This window comes from Hetaerina americana, unplaced genomic scaffold, assembly GCF_022747635.1.
Source record: "Hetaerina americana unplaced genomic scaffold, ioHetAmer1.1.p SCAF_9, whole genome shotgun sequence".
Taxonomy (NCBI): domain Eukaryota; kingdom Metazoa; phylum Arthropoda; class Insecta; order Odonata; family Calopterygidae; genus Hetaerina; species Hetaerina americana.
Genome location: NW_027287538.1, coordinates 9,436,645 through 9,457,920, shown reverse-complemented (window position 1 = coordinate 9,457,920; position 21,276 = coordinate 9,436,645). Strand labels below are relative to the sequence as shown.

At 43.5% G+C, this 21,276-nt stretch overlaps 1 protein-coding gene across 12 annotated transcripts in view; it reads right to left on the bottom strand.

Annotated features, from left to right (window-relative positions):
* Window positions 1-21,276, bottom strand: part of mbl (splicing regulator muscleblind) — an 825,097-nt gene that overhangs the window by 401,353 nt on the left and 402,468 nt on the right. For all 12 annotated transcript variants that reach the window (XR_011703029.1, XR_011703030.1, XM_071597906.1 and 9 more), the window contains exon 2: window positions 10,901-13,048. Coding sequence is in view for 10 of the 12 variants with exons in the window: in XM_071597906.1 (XP_071454007.1) it covers window positions 10,901-11,086 (186 nt within the window). In the remaining 2 variants the exon portion in view is untranslated. The remainder of the gene's footprint in view (window positions 1-10,900; window positions 13,049-21,276) is intronic.

Below are 21,276 nucleotides of genomic sequence, written 5' to 3'. Positions count from 1 at the left end.
CGAATTCGTCAACTGAGCTCACCAGTTGGTCTGTAATGACAGACGGTCTCCCCGAACGCTCATCGTCGTGTGTGTTCCCCCTCCCCATGTTGAAGTTGCGACACCACCGCCGAACAGACGACTCGTCCATTACATTGTCTCCATACACCTCCTTTAATTGGCGATGAATATCACATGGGCGAACGTTTCTTGCATTGAGGAATTTAATCACTGCCCTCACTTCACAACTGGCGGCGTTCTCAATTTTTTTAAACATTGTAAACAATCACAGAAACAACACAGGCAATGCTAGCGTCACGCAACTTGGCTCAGAGAAGGCAGACAAGCCACTGAAGCTATCTGACCTCGTCCAGCGGCTACTCGCGTCGTCAGCACTTCATGCGGCACGAACGGGTACTACTTTCCGGATGACCCTCGTATGATCAGGATCTTTTTATCAAAAAGAAATTTGTACCTTCAATTTAGTTTTTGAATTAATTACACCGCTATTACACCACCTTTGTTGCATTAAAAAAATTATATTACTTACGAATTAATCTTTGGGGTATGACCCGTGGAAAGGTATAGTATTGGATCATATCGTAAAAGGTTGAAAGTGATTAACTATCACTAAGATATGAACTATAAATTAAAATTTAAGTCGTTCCAAAGCTATTATGACATCGCCTCTTTATGTCCTAGTAAGAACTAAGAATAGCCAAGACGAAAGCACGACGTTGTCAAAATACTCTGCTCCACCAAAAAATTCTAGAATTTCATATTCTTTTCAAATAACATACGGGTAAGGATAGACTGAAGATCACGAGGATGTTTTATTCATAAAATAAAAAAGCACTATAATAAAATGAAGTACCACAGAGTGACACGATGAAACGTCATGTTTATTGTCTTGGAGCATTATTTGTAAAACCGAAAGCAATTTCATATAAAACTACGAAATATTTAAATGACAAACATTTTTCTGCAAAAAACAACAATGTCAGAATTGCGGGCACGGATATACCGATCGGTGTCCCTATTTTCGCCGAGAGCCATTCAGTACGCACTTACGCCGCGCGTCCATGTTTTTCGTTTTGTAACGGGCAAAACTATTAGCGAAACGTCGAGACGGGGAGCCGAGTGAATTTGATTAAAGCCCCCAAAGGGGAAAGCAGGGGGATGCACGACGCAGTGTCAACAGAAGAGAAGGGAAATAATGGGGCCTCTCCCTCAGGAGGAAAGACGACACGGCGCGACCGAGCGAAGGGTCGGGGGGAGGGGCCAAAGGGATATATAAAATAAAATATTAATTACGCGCGGAATTAATTCTCCCATCGAGGTCTAGAAGAAATGACAACGATAGGCTGATAGAGGCAGAACGAGGGAAATTGGTGCACGTGTCACGGAGAGGAAACCTTTAGAGAATCCCAGAGCATACATGCATAGACAATTTATTAATCACGCAATCCTTCCTCCGGAGAATAATAAAATAGTAAAAATGGAGTGAGACCAGCGAGGAGAAAAGAGAGGGACTTAACTTAATCCAGCCCAGCACCTTTTAGAAAAACGTCGCTTCGTTCCCTTCAAAAAAAAAACCTCCTACACTCCCCTAACCCCACCAACGTCTCCCCATCTCCCTCCCCTTAATTATCTGAAACGAATAAGAAACCGCGGCGGTGGAAAACGTGCGAGTGGTACCCTGAGGGACGGACGATAGTGGAGTCGGGAGGACTCGAGTGAGAGAGGCCGGGAGGAAACGGGGACGGAAAGAACGGAAGGCGTTTAAAAGGGCCAGGGGAAATTGCGGGGAGATGAGAAAAGGACTTGTGGAAAGGAGTGGGGAAGGCGGCGACCGCGGGGGCAGCGATGTGGATGGAACGAAGAGGTTGAGAGGGAGTGGAGGCGGGGGCGGGGGGGTCCTCCTCGGCTGTGCGAAGCAGCCAACGCGAGAGAGAGCGCCACCCCCTCGGCCCATCTGTCAACTCCCGGGACTCTCCTCGCCTTTCCCCCCGCCACTTCCCTCGCCAACCCCCATCCCGAGCCCGCCCGCCCACCCATCACCCCGCCCCACCATTTCTTCCCCACGGGCGACTCCACGACCTCCGGGAAGACGGGGAGAAAATGGGATGAGGGAAGAAGAGGGATAGGAGCGGAAGGGGGGATGGAGGGAAGGAAGGGAGGGCCGGGAATGAGAGATGGCGAAAGGGATGGAAGAATAAATATATGTGATAGGGGTCAGGGAAACGGTGCAATAAAAAGGAAAAAAATTGCGACCCTCAAAATAACAAATGTCCAGGCAAGAATGAAATTTATCAGCATATTGAACACGATGTCCTTGCCGTATTGGCTTAACTCACCTGAAATTAAGATTCAAACATTGACATAGGGGAAAAATTTTATTCATTCTTCGGGAGGATAAGGTACCATAAATATAAGGCTACGATTCTTCCGTACTCTGTGTACAATAAAAGAGGGACATCAATCATAATCTGAAGTGAAATGCCTCGTGCATGCAAATATAATACTATGAAATGAAAATATGTGTACATGGTTAGAAATAAGGCAGCGAAAGGTGAAGGAGTGAAGAGAAGGATGAAATACGAAAACGAAATGTTTATGAATGTGACATTAAATTTTCGTTGAAAATCTTCAAAAATTGAAAACTGAAACAGAATTAAAACGGGTAAGAACAATTCCATGCTTATATATTACGTATTGGTATTCTAAGCACTTCTTTACTGTTATCATAATAGAGAAAGAAAAGTAAATACCAAGCCAAAAAAATTAGAAAAATTGAGCCAATAGAAATACCAATTTACGAAAGAGTTGATTAGATATGAAAGGAGCAAAACAATGAAATTACTACAAAGGTTTTGGAATTATAGGATTAGAGGCGACTTCTTTTAAACATAAAATTTTATGTGAAATACTGTGACGATGAAAAATTCGATTATTTGGACCTTGTGGTGCATTCATGATGTGAGACGTCTTCAAATGTAATTCGGACATCGCATCTGGGTGACAGGGAAACGTAAACTGGCATACAGGCAAACAATCACTTGACACTCACTTTCATATACTAATGCGTGTACACGGAACGAATGCGAAAAAAAGAAGATCAGTTTTAGTACCGAGGATCTAAAATGCACGAGCTTACTGATAATTGCAAAATTTCAATGGTATTTTACAGGGTTTTTCCCAACAAAGATTCCAAATTATTTACGTAAACAAAAAATTATAAATTAAAAATAACTTACGATAGAATAACTAAGTCTTCCATGTGCTCTTTAAGTAGATTAAGAGGTACCATATGTTTGTGGAAGTATTGGCTGGTGGCCTAACACTCCCTGCGATGGCATGCGGGGTATTATGTATGCATATTCAGACGTTTAATTGAGCACATTTATAATTAATCTATCAATTTTCAATAAGCTGAGAACGATTATTAAAAAAAACTTAAATTCAAAGCACTCGTTACAAATTCAAAAAAGACGAATGAAATTTTGCACCTAGAGTTCGTACCAAAAAAATTTGTAATAAGGACCTCAGTAACAAAGTGGCAGCCTCAAAGGCGTGGCGGTCTGCTCTTTTGTCTTCAAGGCATTGTCGTAACAATGCCGTCACTTCTATTCACAACCTTCCCTTAGGAACGAAGGAACAACGTACTATGAAGATGGATTTGACCATGAGAGAGAGAGAGAGAGGGCTTATCACACGAAAACAAAAGGAAATTAACTCTCGTGAGAGTACGCCGCGACCATTTCACGGTTGTGTGTGCGTCCGCCGCTCGTGCCCCCGGATTTTCGGCTCCAAAACCCCGTCCGCCGTCTCAGTCCCAAGTCACAGCGGGCATCTGTCCACCCACGGCGACGGGAAGCGGACAGCGGAGGGGAGGGGGGGGAGAGAGAGGAGAGGAGAGAGTGGTAGTGCGATGCGGAGGAGAAAAGAAGAGAGACGGGAGGAGGAGGACAGAGGTTAAGAGGAGATGATGGTCGGACGGCGTTTTCAACGGGGGCGGGGGGGCTTGCTTGAGGCAATCTAAGAATTCTCCTCCAACTCTCTCCTCCCATCTGCGCCTGTGTCAACCCCCATTCCCCCCTCCCCACACACAGTTTTTGCCGAAGATTTTTTATTCTCCCTTCCTTCGCGTTCCTCGGCAAGAGAGATGGTTTTTTGGTGGGGCGGAAAGAGGAGCTAGAGGAGGAAATAAAACAAACGGAGCAGGAAGGGCGGGTTAAACGAAGGAAATTGGTGAGAGAAAGGGATGGCGTGTGGGGGGGGGGCAAAGGGGGGAGGGGGAGGCACACACACACGAAGGAATGGAAGCAAGGGTGGGAGCGGCTAAGGTGGGGGGGGTGGGAAATATCATCGCATTTGCATGGATGAAGCTAATCAACCCCCATTCCGCACTCCCCGCAAGAGCTGAAAGACGACGGACGGGTGGGACTTGACGCCCAAAGGCGAGAAAATGTTGTGCGAGCACGTAAACTCGAGTAAAATAACTGGGAGACTGCGGTGGTCACGTCCCATGGCATTCATGGTTGAAATTGCACCGCACAATGGCGAAAGATGAGCATTGTGACACCCATATATTATTGAGCAGGGCTCATAATTATGCAGGAGGAGGAAATGAATACAGGTTGGCCATATCTCCGGCTCACATGAAATTCATGGTGAAGATTATGTAAGGAAATTTGGCCGTATATATATGTGTGTGTGTGTGTATAAGTATATACACACACAAATATACATACATACATATATATATATATATATATATATATATATATATATATATATATATATATATATATATATATATACTATATGTGTGTGTGTGTGTGTATGTTTGTGTGTGTGTATATATATGTGTGGGTCGCGGTAGTCCAGGGGGTAGAGCGTTGGACTACTGACCGGAGGGCCCAGGGTTACTCTCCCGCGCAAGTCTCTCTGGGCACCTGCAGCTCCACCCAAGCTTTGTGATTTTTCGGGTACCAGATCTTCCTGGGAAACCATAATCGGAACAGGGAAAGGAACTGGCCCCCCTACCTTGATGTGTGAATTTCACACGCAGTCGGGCTTAGTACTGGGTGAACTCTGCCATCACCTACTAAACCGACCTTCGGGTTGATTACTGTGTTTATGATTTATATATACATACACACAAATATATATATATATATATATATATATATATATATATATATATATATAGTATATGTGCTAAGTGTTATACTTTATTATTCACTTCCGTGAGACTTGTGAGACAAAAAGTGTTATATATATATATATATATATATAACATATATGTGTGTGTGTATTTAGAGAGATATAGGGAGGGGGACTACCTATTTCTGAAATGACATTACCTATAGCTGAAACACCAGTGGCAGTGCGAAGGGGGGACTTGAATATTGAAAGAGCCAACAGTCAGAATTAAAGAATTTAGATGTTTATGAAACTAATATGAATTCTTTGAAGTTGGATGATACTGACGCAGTGCGAGATAAATAAAGAGTGGTACGCATTAACAGACATTCTCATATTTATGAATGGATTGAACACACCTTGAGGCACAATGTACGAGCTACGAGCTCGTATTAGCTAGGAACTCATTAAAAGGGAATATTGAAGGAATGGTCCAGCAAGGGAAGACCAAGAGACAAGTATATGAAACAAATTAAGAAGGAATTAAAGTTGCAATACACCAATCTTAGGATTGAAACACAGATGACGAAATTAGTAGGGGTTAAGAAAATTTTACAGGTGTGGAGAATAATTAAGGGGACGAACGAAAAGATTGCGAAGCAATAAATTTATATATTGAGAAAATGAGTCATTGTCGTCAAGGGTTAAAGAAGTATCACATTAAGAATCCATGACGAAAAAATGATGGAAGAAGTGAGCGGATTTTTAACAGTAATACCGCAATAAAAATCACTCGCTAGCTAATTAAAATTGTCACAGTCAAAAAACAAAGGGACGACGTTAAAAGGAGATTGGATTAATCCGAGGTCGTGGTCAAGTGTGAGGAAATAAGGAAGGAAGGAGGGCAGAGATAAATGTCGAGGGCAAAGGAAGGGAAAGTGAGAGAAAACTAGCCGACTTTTAATGAGATCATGGGGCTTCAATTATATAAAAACGGCCATATTAAATAAGTAGATGCGGGAGGAAGTACGGGAACGAGCACAAGGAGATTCAACAAGCAACACATCAAAACTGAGACTTGAATCTTTCACGCTTTATGGATCCCAGCCGGCCATAGCAACAAACACAGTTATCTTTGGGACAGACAGAATTAACGATTGGAACTCATACCACAAATGTAAATGGCGATCCTTGAACACTAAATCACCTCCTCATACTTTTAAAAAAATACTGAATCACACAAAAAAATATTTAACATAAAAGAGACTTGAGCAGTATACACGTGGGCGAACGGAAAAAATTCTGATGACCTTCCACACTTGAGATAGCTATTCCTCGAACACGTAAATGCATGAAAGTTTCCATTGAAAATAATCATTTCTGCGAGAGGAAAAAAACATAAATAAGTGAGTCTATAGAGATCCACATCAAGGAATGGAATTGAATTTGGAGGTAGCGGTGGTGCGAAGAGAGTTTTGAAATCGAGGGAAAGGAGGATGGATGGAATAACTATAAAGAATGGAACCGCGAGAGGCCAGCTGACGGCGGAAAGGGGGAAATCAGAATAAGAGGACAGAGAGAGAGAAGCAGGAAAACGGGGAGGTTTGGCAAAGAGGAGACGGGCGAAGGAAGATTTTTGAGGCGAAGGAGTTGAAGGGTTGGGAAGATGGGGAGCGGGGGAGGGACGAAGCGGCAGCACGTAGAAGGGAAATGAGAAGGAAAAGATGGCGGGGAAATGGAGTGGGCGAGGAGTAGTGATTGAAAAATTCGCGGGAGGGGCGGAGGGGGGGGAACATGAGATGTGGTTGGGTGAGAGGAGGGACCAGGGGGGGGGGGAAGAGGGGGATGAAAATGAGCGGGTCGGGTGCAGCGCGAAGGAAGGGGGGGAAAGAAGACCCCCGGGGGAGGGTAGGGGGGCTGGATAGGTCTGGGAAGTGGTAGGGTTAGGTAAAAAGGGGGAGCTGTCACTTGCAGTCCTACGGTAGCAACTGGTGGTCGGGGGCAAACAGAATTCTTCGACCCCTTCCACTCCCCCCTCTACCCCCCCCCCCTCCACACCCCCACCCCCTACATACACACACACACACACCCAACCAACCCTCCCGCCCCTGTCTCTTCCAAGGCACGCCCATATTCTCTCCTTTGTGCCCCCCAACCGCCCCCTTCCGCGCTCACCACCCCTCACCGTCCAACGCCACCCGCCGCTAAATTACTCCCGCCCACCCGCCCGAACATCCATCCCACTCCCGGACCCATCCTCCGCACTGCATCCAACACGTGGGTTTTGAGGCAAATCCAAAAACGATAACCTTCTATTAACTCGACCATCACGAGGCTTTCCTTCGCCCGATTGGCATGTGAACAAGCTATAATAAAATGTTTACCTACCGATAAAACAATTTATTTTTTTTTTCGCCACACACGACCCCAGAACAAAATTTCAAACCTCACCCGAAACCATGCGACATTCTCCCGTTATAACCGACGGATGAACACCGGGAAAGTTAATGGCGAGTCGTCTATTGATACTTTTGAGTAAAAAAAAATCTCGAAACTGCATGGAGACCGACCTCTGGAACAACTTTCGGACGGCGTATAAAATGTGCTTTTGAGAGCTTTTAGTCGTGTCATTCATGGAAAGTTCCTTCGAAATCGATACCTTATGGCTAAACCTCATCGCCAAATCCATCAAATATGCTCGCGAACGACAATCGTTTCCATCGTAATAGCAGACCCGGTTCGATACTCCTATCACAACGAAATTGATTCCATCGAATAGAGAGAGAGAGCGAGACGGATAAAAATGAAGACAATTCTGTTATGAGTCCTTAACGGTACCGAAATACACAATTGAATTCTACTTCTAAATTAATAGATTGATTGATCATGTGCTGCCGATAAAATGTGGGAGCACAGAGGTAGGTAGCGATGACAAATCAGATTTTTCTGCAGATCAATTCTCACTATTTCCATTTATATTCATCAAATTAAGCAACGATCCCAGGCGGCCAATTATTTCGGAGATATAACGACGGGAGTTGTTCCGATTGCGCCTCTGAGATGACGGAAATTGATGAAAGGAAGTCCGGGGGAAGCTGCCAAGGACAACCCCGAGAGAGAGGGCCCTCCGCCCGCCATTGTGCGTCGCCGACGCCCGCGAGAAAGCCCAAAATCGAATCGGGTTGGCACGGCCACCTTATCCACCAAGCACACACACACCCGTACCAGATCTCTGACCCAGAAATGAGACTAAACATACGTATAGCTCCGGTCGCTTGTGAACACCACGGTTGTGAAAGTGCCTCCTTCCAACGTTACCGCTATAGTTATAATTTCATCGGCTTGCTTTTAGCAATTGACTGCAGACAACGGCGGTGTACTTGTTTGTCGCTCGAAAGGGCTATTTGATGTCTGGGTACAATTACTTAAAGTGATTACGGGCACTTCATTTTATACGAGGGATATAACCCATTCCATTTGAACAGTAACAACTTCGGATTTCACCACAAGCCTATGTTTCCTTCACGTATTTGTAAGCCTTACTATGGAGATAGGGTGAGGAAATACTTTAACAGACGCATTCGTGAGACACGTCTGCATCTACGTATGTGCTCCACCTTTTACTTATTCTGGCCAAATAAAGATTCGACAACAAAATGACTCTTCTTAGATTAAAAAAAGAAATGAAATAATTTTTACTTTTGAAACTAGCAGAGAGATTCATCTCGGACTTGTTCCTACATACGAGGGTCATCCGGAAAGTAGTACCCGTTCGTGCCGCATGACGTGCTGACGACGCGAGTAGCCGCTGGACGAGGTCAGATAGCTTCAGTGGCTTGTCTGCCTTCTCTGAGCCAAGTTGCGTGACGCTAGCATTGCCTGTGTTGTTTCTGTGATTGTTTACAATGTTTAAAAAAATTGAGAACGCCGCCAGTTGTGAAGTGAGGGCAGTGATTAAATTCCTCAATGCAAGAAACGTTCGCCCATGTGATATTCATCGCCAATTAAAGGAGGTGTATGGAGACAATGTAATGGACGAGTCGTCTGTTCGGCGGTGGTGTCGCAACTTCAACATGGGGAGGGGGAACACACACGACGATGAGCGTTCGGGGAGACCGTCTGTCATTACAGACCAACTGGTGAGCTCAGTTGACGAATTCGTGAGGAACGATCGGCGCGTCACAATTGATGACATCTGTGAGCATTTTCCCAATGTTTCTCGAACAATTGTTCATGAAATTGTTAAACACCATCTGCATTATGCAAAAATTTGTGCAAGATGGGTCCCTCGCGTATCTCAATGAGCTGGCGGCGAAGGACTATGCAGCAGGAATACAGAAACTTGTCACACGTTATGACAAATGCCTTAATTTGCTTGGAGATTATGTTGAGAAGTAGTTTAAAGTATCCTCTTTCAAATAAAATTTTTTATGTTTGTTAATATTTACTTTTGTGTCTTTATTTCACGAACGGGTACTACTTTCCGGAATACCCTCGTACATACGAGGGTCATCCGGAAAGTAGTACCCGTTCGTGCCGCATGAAGTGCTGACGACGCGAGTAGCCGCTGGACGAGGTCAGATAGCTTCAGTGGCTTGTCTGCCTTCTCTGAGCCAAGTTGCGTGACGCTAGCATTGCCTGTGTTGTTTCTGTGATTGTTTACAATGTTTAAAAAAATTGAGAACGCCGCCAGTTGTGAAGTGAGGGCAGTGATTAAATTCCTCAATGCAAGAAACGTTCGCCCATGTGATATTCATCGCCAATTAAAGGAGGTGTATGGAGACAATGTAATGGACGAGTCGTCTGTTCGGCGGTGGTGTCGCAACTTCAACATGGGGAGGGGGAACACACACGACGATGAGCGTTCGGAGAGACCGTCTGTCATTACAGACCAACTGGTGAGCTCAGTTGACGAATTCGTGAGGAACGATCGGCGCGTCACAATTGATGACATCTGTGAGCATTTTCCCAATGTTTCTCGAACAATTGTTCATGAAATTGTTAAACACCATCTGCATTATGCAAAAATTTGTGCAAGATGGGTCCCTCGCGTATCTCAATGAGCTGGCGGCGAAGGACTATGCAGCAGGAATACAGAAACTTGTCACACGTTATGACAAATGCCTTAATTTGCTTGGAGATTATGTTGAGAAGTAGTTTAAAGTATCCTCTTTCAAATAAAATTTTTTATGTTTGTTAATATTTACTTTTGTGTCTTTATTTCACGAACGGGTACTACTTTCCGGATGACCCTCGTATATCTCTCACTCAAATGCTATCATAGTAATTCTGCAAAAGACTATCGGTCACATATAGAAAATGAAACCATATAGCATTTGATACGGCATTATCCATAACAATACTTTGTAAAACAACTATGTTCTGTGAAAAATAATGCCATAAACATATATTTCGGTAGCTGTAATTGAAAATTACATTATCCAACGGCAAACGGCAAGAGTCGGAAAAATGGAATGATGATTTTAGAATCTACAATTATTAATTCGTCGTATTGATTGTGAGTTGAACCACAGTGACAACATTTAATCCCTACCTTCAGTCAGGTATTCATGTTTCCCAAACGCTTGCAGACACATGGCCACGCGTGACATAATGCCTCAATGAGAGAGGAGGCATGGTGGAAAAAGCCCGAGGGGTTTCCCTTCTCGAAGGCCCAATCACGCGTGGAAGTTGGCACGCGTCGAAGGAACTGCAACACAAAAAAATCCCCAACCCACCACGACCGACCGACCAGAACATTGATTGCTCTTACCTTGATACTGTCGTAGCAGGCGGTCACTCTTCCGTTCTGGACCTCCACATTGGCCGGCGGGTGAGCGAACTTGCATTCCGTGTCGGGCCTCGTGCACTTGTTCCTCTGGAACTCGCGGCAAACCTCCAGCTGGAGCCACCTGGAGTCCTTGCCGTTCAGGAGGTTGTTCATGTTGACCATTGCCATTATCTCAGACCACGGCTGTAGACGTCGGCGGAATGCCGCTTTGTCAAAAAGATTCTCGTCTTTTCAGAGGAGAAACTTTACTTTTTTTCCCGGCTAAGGGTGCCGATGAGGTAGGAGAACCGCGTGGCGGCTTGGACGAGTTAAAAGTTGGCCCTTGGAGACGGCCTCGTTGTGTGTGTGTGGGGGGGGCGAGGGGGGAATGGGGTGGGGGTTTGCGAGAGGAGCAGAGAGGGCAAGGAGGTTGTTCTCGTGTCTCGGGCGGGGTTGTGACGAACCCCTTTCACTGGAGCAGAGTTTGATTTTCTTGACGAGGATTCAGTTCGAATGAGTTTTTCTTCTCTTCCTTGAGGTCTACAGGATCTCGAAAATTTCTTTTTGTTTTTATTTAGACCGGGTAACAGAACTTCCTTATACCCGTCGAGGGAGGACGATCACTTAAAAATTTTTTCTTATTTCTTATCGTAGGTGCACAAAAAATATATGTTGTGATATATTATCAATATATTATTAGTGTTTGTGATGATCACTAGTTGATAAAATGTCAGAAGTTCCGCGTTATACTTTCAATAACCACATATATATATATATATATACCCTATTCCTTTCTTTTACACACCAAATTGACTTCTCTCACGGCAGAAAATCTCTACAACTCTCGCCCTTATCTATAATTAGAATATTTCGTTTATTTTTTAAAAAATCTTTTGAAACGTATTTTATTTATGTATATATATAGATATATATTTCTGTATGTATATATATGGCAAAAAGAAGACTAGTAACGGAAAATATTTGATGAGAATGATATCACTGGACCTTAAAATATCACTGAATCTCGAGTCAGTTGACTTTTTTTTTAAATAGAAGACGACGAAAGTGGTTTTTTTAGGAAGGCTCAGAAAGAAACTATTCACAACCTAATAATCCTTCGTTCTCAGATCACTTTATGCTTCTCCTGCCTCTTTGTTTAGAACGATCTTCTTATTACTTAAACAGTTTATTAAAATGCGTTTTTTTGTTCCGTTTTTCAAAGATAGGACAGATTAGGACAGTTTTTTTAGAAACGATAATTGTGTTTCCTCCGTCTTCGTTTACTTTGGTGTTGCGCTAATTTTTTTTTTAATGTCTTCTCCTACCTTACTTAAAATATCGATTAGAATTTTTATTTCCAACTTGCCGGATGTTCTTCGTCTCCTGCGCTGTGGCAAATGCAGTCTTCGTTCCCGATTCTTTTTCTTCTTCTTCCAACGCTCGTTTTGACAGAGGGAGAGAAAAAAAAACTCTCCACTGCCAACTTTAGCGAATTTTTTTCCGACGAAAGAAAAAAACAACAACGACCACTACTGATTTTTTTTTCAAACTCCTTCTTCTTCTTGCAAGCACGCGGGAGGTTTACGGATCAGACCGATCAGACTACAATTTTTTCTCCTCAAAGAAACCTTTTCCTTCGCAGCCTCGTCGTTGAGCAAGCGGGAACCAGATGCGTAGGAGGTGGGAGGGATGGCGGTGTAGTGGGCTCGTAAACACCGTTCGACTTGTGCCTCACTGGAAGCTTCTTTCCCTCGGGAAGGTCGCCGCTGTGATGGTAGCAGTACTCGCGGTGGAGTCGGTGGTGGTGATCGCACGGCCGCTGGACGTATATCCTTGGGAGGAGGCAAGCGAACGCAAATTGGTATTTAGCAAGGCGCGGTGTGACGTCAGACTTCTTCGTCGGCGGAGGTGGTCTCGGTGGAGGCGGAGGGGGCGGCCACAGTCTCGGGGGCGGGTGGGTGTGCTTGGCGGGGGCGAGAGGGAGCGCGGTGGTGCGGGCTGGGGGCCTCAGGGTGCTGGGAGGTGCAGCAGCAGCGGCGGCGGGCGTCCTTCCAGAATGTTAGCGATGGCCTCAGGGATGCCGCTAGCACATTGCGGGTGGGCGACCGGGGAGGGGCGATAAAGCTGGTGGGCTGGCTGGACGAGTTAAGTCTGCAAATGCGAGAGAATGGAAGAGAGAGAGAGAGAGGGGAAAGGAGTTATTACAAGTTGAATGTCAATATCGGCTCACTACTGATAACTGCCCTCCACTCCCCCCTCAACATAATTCTTACGGAGGGCGTATGAAATGAATAGCTCGCGCAGGCGCGGACCAGACAAAGAGTTTTCTCTGAAATAACATTTTTAACAAAATGAGGAGAAACTTTTGCCTGATACCAACGCGCCATAGCGTACAAAGCAGTGTTTAGAGATTGGGGTATCTTTTTTTTTGAATGAACAATAGTTATTACTGACTTCAAAAGCTATCAAAAAGCTGCACACTAACATATATTTTTAGCTTAGGCACAACTGGATAAACAGCATTAAAATTACATATATTTGTTTATACATGAGAGCTCAGCACAGTGACAACGGAAAAAATCATTCTTGTTATTAAATTAGCAAGCAATCTTTAAAGCGGATAGAAGCAATTAAAGTCACAAGACATACCACACCTTTGAAGGCAAGATGAGATCATCATCAAGTTCAAAAGGTGAAATCATTCTAAAGAGAAGTATCAGAACAATTTCACCCATTGCGGAGACTGAAGAGAGAGTACGGGACCAGTGACATTCGACAGAAAGTGGGAAAAAATTGGTGGGAGGTCAAAAAATTCAACAACTAAATTAAGCATTAAATAGTATGTTTGACGCCAGGGACTTGAGGAAATGTACGTAACAAATGCGACCCATCAAAATTGGTGATTCACCAAAACGAACTCATTTGCACCCAGAAGAAAACGTGAATTCGAAATTAAGTCGATTGTGATGATAAGAAAATGGACAGATTAGGGGAGTAATTTTTTTTAATCATCCCACTATCTCTTATCATCACGATCAAGGCTAATGATAGCGTACATGTCTTAAGTAATTATGTTATGTAACCATGAGATTTATACGGACACACTTCTTCATCAAAACTTCTTCCCGTCAGTCAGCTGCACACAATTCTCAGTTATATCGTAGGACAACTATGACAGTCATATTTGATTAAAATTTAAGTTAAAAAATGAGCGAATCGGAAGAAAAAAAATACTCTAAAGCTACAGAGAAATACAGAGAATAACGGCGCGTGTTTTTTTGAGACCCAAAGTTCTGCACTCTCCGTGAAACAGGGAATCGTTGTGGCTGAGATCGATTTCATGGTTGAATTCCATTCAATCATCTTAGATCGCATCAAGGACGGAAAACGATGACACCGCCACCAAAGCATCACAGAATAAGAGAAGTGAGGCTCTCCCGTAAAGATTCTCATGGTCAGGGAAAACGCTAATGTAACATAAATAAAATCGGCCTCCAGAGAGAGAGAGCCTTGCGGTATCATTCTTTCTGCGTCCACGTAAAAGGAGAGCAAAAGGAAAACACGAGGCAGCAATTCACCTGACGGCGATAGCGTGGGCCCCGCGGGGGTACGAAATCTAATTTGCGCACATCAAGTATCTCGCGCGGAATTACGTGGGAAAACGACCTTTGTTTGGATTTTTCCCGAATAAAAAAAAACACACTCCATCCGGGGGGGGGGGGAGAACAAGGGACAAGAGGTTGCGGGAAGAGAGGGCGGGGGGGGGAAAGGGACGGAGGCTGAAAAGGAAACGCTGGGGCAGTCTCACTGGTAATGTGGGTTATGGGAAAATAGCCATCACGAGCCGTTTCCAAGCGGTGGAGAGAGAGGGGGGGAGGGAGGGGGAGGAAGTGTGGAGGATGATGATGCAGCAGTGGAAGAAGAAGAAGTAGGGATGAGGGGGAGGGGGGGAGAAAAAAAACGGAGGGAGAATTGAGGAAGGAGATAGATAGGGAAGTGCTGGAGGATACGGAAAAGAGGTCGAACAATTCGCACGCGTTTACGTGACTCGGGAAGGCGTGTGCGAGGAGGGTAACACCCCCTTTTTCCTTATTCTGCTCGCTTTCATTCTCCGTTCATCTCCCCCCCCCCCCAACCCACCCACCCAATCCCGCACACCATCCCATCCCTTCCAGTTCCACACGCCAAACGGGGGTGTGGGGGTTTGTGGGGTGTGGGGGGGAAGAAGAGATAGAGACTGCAGAGGGTGGGGCGGGGTGCGGGTTCCCAGGGTGGGAGGGGTCCGGGGGGGGGAGAAAAATAGGCCAGCGAGGAGGGGGGAAAAAAAGGATCGCGGAACACGCAAGGGCTATTTGGGCAATTACATTTGGAAACGCGGCGCCGGCCGAACTACTACGCATGCCCATTCAGTTTATGCGCTGGGCGTTTCGTTGAAATAAGACTGTAATGATGGGCGGAATTGAATGTGTTGTGGCACGTACGACTTATTAGTAAGAACATGCTACATTTTTCCTTTGAGGCACACCAAGTGTTTACTTTGATGAATGAAATGTTCGGTATCTGTTGAAGTTCAGCTTTTTACTCTCTCCCTCTCTGTTTTCACAGCGAGTGGAATACGACTCGACTGCATAACATCTCACCACCTTAATTTGATTACACCGCCGAGAGGTGTATTTAAAATATTTCGAATTAAATTTTGGTGATGGATATAGTCATGAAAACCCGAAGGAAATGAAAAGGAAAATGGTTAAAATTACGATTTCACTTAAAATCCTCTCGTAAAATTACGAGTCACCCCTCGGTGGTAGAGCAGTATACATAGAAAACATAGGATTAAATACTTGTATTCAAATTGTATTGCCACAATTGTATTGCCAGAGCAAGACTGGCTATTAATATATTCTCCCGAGAAAAAATCACAGGAAAAATTGAACTATTCTAGGATGATGACCATGCCTCTCTCCTAGTTTTAGCCAATAACCTTGGAACGTGAAAAGTAGAATATTTGCATGAAAGTAACGACTATTAGTTTCGTCAAACATGAAATATGTACCTTGATGGCTCTCATAGAAAAATAAAAAATACCATGCATAAATAATTTGATGTAGCAATTAGACTGACGTTTCCATTCTAAGAGCAATGGAAATTTAAAGATAGGTCAAATTGTCATTCCTAATGAAAAGCAAGAGAAGACGATAAAAAAGAATCGGTGACTATAAAAAGAAAAAGAAATAGGAGAATAGGAGAGACGATAGGGTGCAGGTTGGATATCCTAACTTCAAAAAAAAATTAGCATCAGAATATTTGACTACCAAGTAATACTCTCCAGCATAAAATCTGATTGCGTTTCTTTTCTTCTTAGTTATTTGGTAAATCAAGCAAAAAAAGTTGATAGGTAACCTAAACGGATATTGCATTCTCCTCATACACTCCATGGATACATGATAGGGCTATGTTTTTCGCTGAATTCGCTGAAGCTTTTATATATGACTTCGGTGTATAAAAAAAATTGAGTGAATCTATTTTTGACTATAATAACGGTGAAAATCAAATTTTGGCGAAAAAATGGCGACAGCAATTTTTTACCGTTGAAAAATATAAGGAAAAATCAGTTGATGTAATAATAGAAAGTGCCCATGTGGAAAATAATACATCAATGTCTGCCATCCGTATTTATCCTCATGAATCCATGTTCCACAATTCACTCCGAAAACCCCGGTTCGCACAATGAAGGCCACTGGTGCAAGTGAATAAATAGCGTGGGGGCTGTATTGAGTTTACCGAATGCCTTTTCGGATAAGTATGGACAGAAATCGCCATCATGCACCAGTGGTCACAATATGCTTACAATGGCATGAAAATAAAAGCAGACTGTATATAGAGATCGTGGTCGTCTCCAAAAATGGAAAAAAGTAATTTCTTCCTGCAATAGGTCGGGATTTTTTTTAAAGGTAAGAGGCCAGCTACTCAATTTTTTGTCAATATTTTGGTCGAAGTCATCGAATTTTTTAAAGAAAAAGAGAGCTCTGGAAAGACAAAGACGGAAGTTTTGATAAGATTTTTAACAGATTTAAATCTGGGCCTTAAAAATTTAGAATTTTTGTAAAAAAAATTTAACTTAAGATATGCTTAAGATATAAAACGAGAACATCGAATCTTATTAACTGGCATCAATAATATCCTTAGAAATCGAAGTAATAATGCAGATCCATTTGAAAAATTGGGATTTACAACTCATTTCTACGGTACATGCTTATTTCACGCACTTATTATTTTTTTCATTTACCAAAACAAGAGTATTTGCGTACATATTGTGCGGTTTTAGCTAGTGTGAATAGGAAACTGTATACGCCGTCATGGTCTGAAACAGAATGAAAGACTCTTTTTATTTCCAAATATTTTATGGTGGAAATCTGAATTGCCTTATAACAATCACAGAGATCCATTCGCTTATTTTCCCCTGTAAAAAAAATAACCTAACTACTGTTGCATTCGTCTTCACGCCAAAAAAATTGCATAGTTAAATCGCATGGCAATTACATGACTCATACGCTGCCAATAAATGAAATTAACATATTACGCTTATATTTTTTTATGCTCACTAATTTTAGAAACATTCTTCATATTCGTCATCCGTATTTAAATCCCACCAGAATGCACATGAAATTATCTACAATATTATAATGCACGCAAAAAAACTAGAATGAGAAACCTTAAATACAAATCAGCAGTTAACCGGGGATAATAACTTATAATTAGCAAAACTCGCATATATATATATATATTTAGTCACTCGCCGAGTGATCATATGAATTATTTAAATGAGCTACCTCGACAAACTCGAGGGAGAATTCGCAGATATACATCTAACACTAAGTATATAACGGAAAACAATACAAGGGATCAAAAGCTCGATCTTTTCCTCTAATTTTCGGGATGGGAGAATGAAATGCGAGTTGAATCCATTTCGGGAGGGCGTGCGGAAGGAGAGGAAGGGACCTGGTGGAAACACCTGGCCCGCGGTCAGCTGCGAGGGGTCGCTGATGGGAGCAGATACGCGCAGGTGGGCACGGCAAACAATTTTTGGGGGAGTTGGGAAGATAAGACGCACGGGGCGAGGGCGGAGGGGCGTAGGGGGTCGAGGCTCTGGGTATCACGCCATGACGGCCCTCTCGCCTAGTTTGTTTAGTGTGGTGAACCTCTGATTACGGCCAATCGGGTTCTTAGGTTCAGCAATCCTGGCCTACCCGCATGACGTCTCGGATTAGCGGCCTAATTAATGGACATGGAAATCCATTCGCAGACAGTCACGTTCCTGCATGTTAACCCTGGAAACACCGTCGGGGAAAACTTCCTCCAGCCGCCGAAGAATTCAGAACAGGCGTATAGTCGCCCGAGTGCGGTCCGTGTTGATGTAGCCTAGTGCACATTTCCTTAAGATCAGTACTGACGAACACTTCCGAAATTGAACGGCGATAATCACCGAAGTTCAATATATTCCTTCCCTAAGCAACGTTTAATTAAAATTTATGTTAAAACTTATACTAAGAATTTTAGAATCTAAGGCATGAATGTCGAATGTTGACATGATAATTCCGCACGATATTTATTGTGAACCATTGTACGTAGGTTTAATGAACCTGGCAATGCACCACTTGAGAGGACAGTGATTTTATTAGAACGAGTACCAGCAGCTTGGCTCACACCCGAATTTAAGTAACAATTGAAAATCGCATTCATATAGCGGTTAGCAAAATTATTTCCGTCGTCGGAATTAATTATATTTTCGGCCACAAACATTTTAGTGGTGAACAAGCTGATGATTTGTGACTAGTACGGAATCAATCCCTGCCACAAACTCGAGCGGTGGCTTACTTATACAAAGCCAAGCCACCAATACAATCAATACGACATAAAAAATTCGGATTAAAACAAACTGGAGGTAGGGAATTTTAAATTTCAAACTATATTTCAATCAATAATCCATTGTCGAGGTATTTTTTAATTCAGAAAATCTGGACAAAGTCCAAGATAAGGTTTTGCAAAAATTTGTTACAAACGTTTTCGAGACGTTCAGGTGGATTAGGCAGGTTCGCGCGTTTCCTCCCCGTTGGCATTATATGGATGAGGACATTTCAAACTACTCCGCTGCACCAGGACAGGCCTGGTGTCTTCAGTATGGTCTGAGGACGCCTGATGCAGAGTTGTTGAAACACCGTCATCCACATGCTTCCGACGCGGAGGAAACGCCAAAACTTGACTTCGCAAAAATTATCTAGAAGATGTCAGTAGCTCACATGGAAAAGGTTGAGAGGCAAGGATCTATACAGCAGTAAATGATGGATACAAAAAATAACTTAAATGGTAAAAATATACGGAGATACATTCTTCTACGACTGAAGAGAATACTTAGTAGCCATAAAAGCTTGCTTTCCTAAGTGTTATCCTCTTCACAATCCATACTTATTTCTCTTCATTGGCAATAAAATGAATATGGTCTATCCAGAAATTAGAAACCCAAACCGCAGTAAGTAAATTGTGGTAGGTGAGATTCGTTTCTGCTACTAGGTACTCATATATACGGGGGCATAATAGCAATGCAATTCAAGACATGCTTGACCTAAGAGAATTACGACATGCCCCCCTTGAGACACGCGGAGACTCGAGTAATCTCAGGAAGGCATGAGTACGAGCAAAGAAATTGGTGAAATGATTCTATAATAAAAAAATAATACCTGCGTAACGTAGTATTTTCCGGGTGCACATCATATCCTTGGCTCCGTTTCTTTTAAGGATCTCCTCCTCCTCCCCATTACATGATACACAACTGCCCTTCAAGCTCTCGACCATCCTCCCCGTCTTCCAGCGAGAAAGGGGGGGGGGGAGAATGAAAATAAGGGCGAAAGCTGGACCGACCGGTTTGCGTGGACCAAAAGCCGCCCGACGCTTCTCTCTTTTGTCTTTTTTCTCTCTCCCTCTCTTACACTCCTTCTCCTCCTTCGTCGTCTCCCTCTTTCACCTCGTGTCCGCCAACCCCTTCCGATCCGCCGCCGCATAAGACGACGAACCGACCTAACGCTCGAGAACGACCTACGCCCGGTTTTTACATCGAACCCCTCTCATCCCCTCTACCACCACCACCACCCCCCCAATAGATGCGAGACACGTCAGCCTTGGAAGAATGCTCCACCATGAGAGACCCCTTTCCTTCTTTCCGACTCGACTCACCCCCTTGCCCTCCCCTCCCACCCTCTCTCTCTCTTTTCAGCTCTTACATCTCATGAGCGTACGGAGGCTGGAATAAAGAATCCATGGCGATGGCCAGTCGTCTTACCTGCGAAAAAAGCCGGGCCGAGAGAGAGAAAGAGAGGGAAAAAAAACGTGGCTGAGGAAGGTAGAGAGTAGGGGGAGAGAAAAAAAATATGCTCACTGACCGAAGGTCATGCGAAATTATTATCCGAAGGACGCAAGAGGCCAAAAATGAACGCAAAAAGCGGCGATGATCTCACGAAGCGAGAAAGTACGTTCTTGCAATCTCTCGTTGAAGGCATCACCCGAGACACGATGCCCAAAATGGCGGACGCCATGCCGTGCCAGTGGGAGACGGTGGCCATTTTGGGTGTTGACCCCTTCGATCCGATGCGAAAGCGATTTTCCCAACTCCGGTCCGTGCGATTTTCACCGATTTTTTTCACTGAATTAATAATATAATGAAAGCAGAGACATTAGGGGAAACGTTGAGAAAAATCTACCCAACCGTGTTAAAGCAAAGAAGTCATAAAAAAAACCATAGCATTTCGACCAGACACTCAAAAAATTAATTCGTATAACGAAAGAAAAATTGAGTACCATGCGCATATATTTTCAAATTCTACCACAAATTCAACCTAAGCTGAGATAACTGATACGTAATGTCATGGAAATGCACATTTTAAATGCAACGGAAAATAAGCCTAGAAGATACATAATCATGACAAAAGCAAAAACCAGTCCTAATTTCTCAATTCAAAAAGCAAAACTTCAAACTTTTATTCATAGTGTACATTTTCACATAAATGGCTGGTGTGATAACGATCGACGACGCGCTCCCTTCCGGCGGGAAAGCGTCTTATAGTGTGCATATGATGTAGAAGAAAATCCAGATTCCCTAAGGAAACGATAACCGCGGGAAAATAAAATAATTTCCCGTTGCATATTGACAGCATCACATCCATGCAGATTGCAGTGGACCTAGCCAATGTTAGTTCAATTAACGAATGGGAAGAAGAAATCAATGTCAGAGTCACCAGATCGATATATCAAATCAAATAGACGCCAATGGAGAAGAACGGGATCAAAAAATATCATTTCTACCATACTCTGCCGGGTGGAAAACGTAG